General features: G+C 49.6%; 1 protein-coding gene across 1 annotated transcript in view; it reads right to left on the bottom strand.

Annotated features, from left to right (window-relative positions):
• Window positions 1-236: 236 nt before the first annotated feature.
• Window positions 237-2,563, bottom strand: part of LOC103270026 (bromodomain-containing protein 2-like) — a 3,191-nt gene continuing 864 nt past the window's right edge. Inside the window, 1 exon segment of the mRNA XM_008067564.2 lies at window positions 237-2,398. Coding sequence (XP_008065755.1) covers window positions 831-2,398 — 1,568 coding nt within the window. The 3' untranslated portion in view covers window positions 237-830.

Raw genomic sequence — 2,563 nt, 5'->3', positions numbered from 1 at the left:
AATGGTATAGATGCCAAAGATTCACCTTTTAGTCATGAGTTACTTATTTTTTTTTTCAGATTGCATTTATTTTATTAACACAGCAAGAGCCCATTGGCTCATTTAAAAATTAAGTCACAATCCAACCACAGCAAAGCTATCCCTTTTTCTCATTGCAGAAACATTTTCCTCAAAATCCTCAAGACAATTCTAAGCACGTTCCTACAGAAACAAGTGCTACTAAGATAACTCAAAGCTTGAATAATATTTTCTTTATTTACAAGTTAGAATCAACAAAGACAGTCCAGGGGACCAAATGGGGAGATGACTGAAACCCCTAGAGCCCCAAATGGAGCTGAAGAATAAGGGAAAACAGAGTAGAAAAAAATAGTCAACGTAAAAAAAGAGCTCCCCCGTCTTCCCTCCCCATGGAGGCCGAGGGGACCCATGGCCCCCACCCTCCCCGCAGCCTTACCTACCTTAAAATAAATTAGAACAAACAACCTCAAAACAGGGCCCTTAGAAGTGAACAGGGCAGCTATGGCTGCAGGTAACTCCAGATCAGGGCCTTTGCACACTCCCACCCTGTACCCCTGACCCGCCTGTCATTTTGAATGGGGGCTCTATGCCCAAGGTCACTCCCAATGGGGCTGGGAATTCAATCTCATTTTGTCCATGTTCCTCCTTCAGTAAATGTCCCCTGCATCCCTGCCCCCTGCAGAGCCAACTCTCCTACAGAGGGGGGAGGAGAGGTGAGATGAAGAAGTGTCACAGCAAGGGGGGAAGGGGTGGGGCAGGGTGGTCTAAGGGTCCGGTCCTGGAGCCTTTCCTGCCCCATCTGGCCTGGCCCCTTAGCCTGAGTCTGAGTCACTGGTATCTGAAGAGGAGGAAGATGAAGAGGAGGAGCTAGAATCCCAGCTGGAGCTGGAAGCGCTGAGGCGTGACACTGCTACTTGCTGTGCAGAGGATGACTCTGTTTTCTCACTCGCTTTCTTGGGGGTGTTTTTGGTGGAATTGAGCAGCCTGCTGACATTTTGTAACCGCTTTTCTAGTTCCCGCTTTTTCTCCAAAGCCAGTCCCTCCTTTGTTTTTCCCACAGGTTTCTTAATAGTATAGGGCTTCCGTGGTTTCCTTTGTAGGCAGGAAAGGACATAGCGTTCAAGCTCTCTAAGCATGGATGGCTTGAGCGTTTCAAAATCAATCTCAATCTCTTCTGGATTTGAATCACGTAAAGAGGGCTCCCTGGCTTGAATTATATGAACAACTCGACCCAGCTTCTCTCCAGGTAATTTGCTGGTGTCCAGGCTCAACTGTCGTTTCTCATCATAACTCATGGGCCTGCTCTCTTCTTCCTCCTCTGAATCATAACTTACAGGCAGGGCAGGTGGGGCTGTCTTTGTGGCCTTCTTGGGGAGCTTCGTGCCACTGCCCCCTGAAGGTCCAAAGCCAGGAGGGCCTGTAGCAGCACTCCCACTCCCACTGCCACCTGTTTTCCTGGACTTCTTGGGTCGAGGGGGGCGGGGTGCCCGAGGCCCCTTGTCATCTTCATCAATCCCAGCTCGGCCTCGATGCTTCTCTGCCTTCCGCTTCTTCTTTTTCTCCTTTTTCTCCCTCTTCCACTTGGACTTGGATATTGGACCCTGGGACAGGGCAGCCAGTTGTTCATGTACTGCCCAGAGCTGTTCCTGCAATTTTGCCAATCGATGGGCCCTTTCTGAATCTGAACTTTCACTCTCTTCTTCCTCCTCATCCTCTTCATCTTCCTCCTCCTCTTCCTCAGAGGAGCTTTCACTGCTACTTTCCTCACTGGAGGACTCTGAAGATGATTTGGCCAAACTAGGGGTCAAGGCAGTAGAAACCGGTAAAGGCCCTGGTTCCAGTGGTTCATCTGGTATCTTGGCATAACAGAACTCAAATACATCCTGTAATTTTCGTGCCATGGCCACAACATCGTGGTCTGGAGGATTGTACTTATAGCAGTTGGAGAACGTAAGTCGCACATCAGCAGCAAACTCCTGTGCATCCCGGTAATCACGATTCTCCAACTTCCGCTTGACAGTGCTTAGGTCCATGGGGTGCTTGATGATGTCATGGTAGTCATGCAGGCCAAGAGCAGAAGCATCCACTGGTTTATAGAAAGGCCAGGCATAGGCAGCGTGCTTCTTAGAGAGTAACTCCTTCAAAATACCATTGCAATGTTTTAACTGTTCTGATAGCTTTCCTTTCTTAGAGCTTTGATGTTGTTGCTGAGAGTCTGGTAAGTCTTTGCGTGGGGGCTTGATGGGGCGACCACTCTCTCTACGCATAGGAGGAAGCCGTGCTGCCTTGGGCTCAAGACTTCCGGGAGGGCTAGCTGGGGAACCAGGAGCCAGGATGGCTGTAGGTGTAGGGGTAGTAGTATCTGCTTTCCGCTTTACGCCTTTTTTCTGTAGAGAGAAACAAAACAGGAAGCTATTACCCCAAGTCCATCTCACTTCAAGACCTTTCCCTCCCCACTGTCCGAAGGAAACTCACAGATCCATACCTTGGCAAGGGGCTGAGCTGGGGGAGCTGCAGTAACAGCAAGGAGTGGGGGTCCAGCAGA

Source organism: Carlito syrichta, unplaced genomic scaffold, assembly GCF_000164805.1.
Source record: "Carlito syrichta isolate Samal-C Ts95f unplaced genomic scaffold, Tarsius_syrichta-2.0.1 Scaffold107564, whole genome shotgun sequence".
Lineage (NCBI taxonomy): Eukaryota > Metazoa > Chordata > Mammalia > Primates > Tarsiidae > Carlito > Carlito syrichta.
The sequence above is the reverse complement of the archived record's forward strand: the minus strand, read 5'-3'. Positions and strand labels throughout refer to the sequence as shown.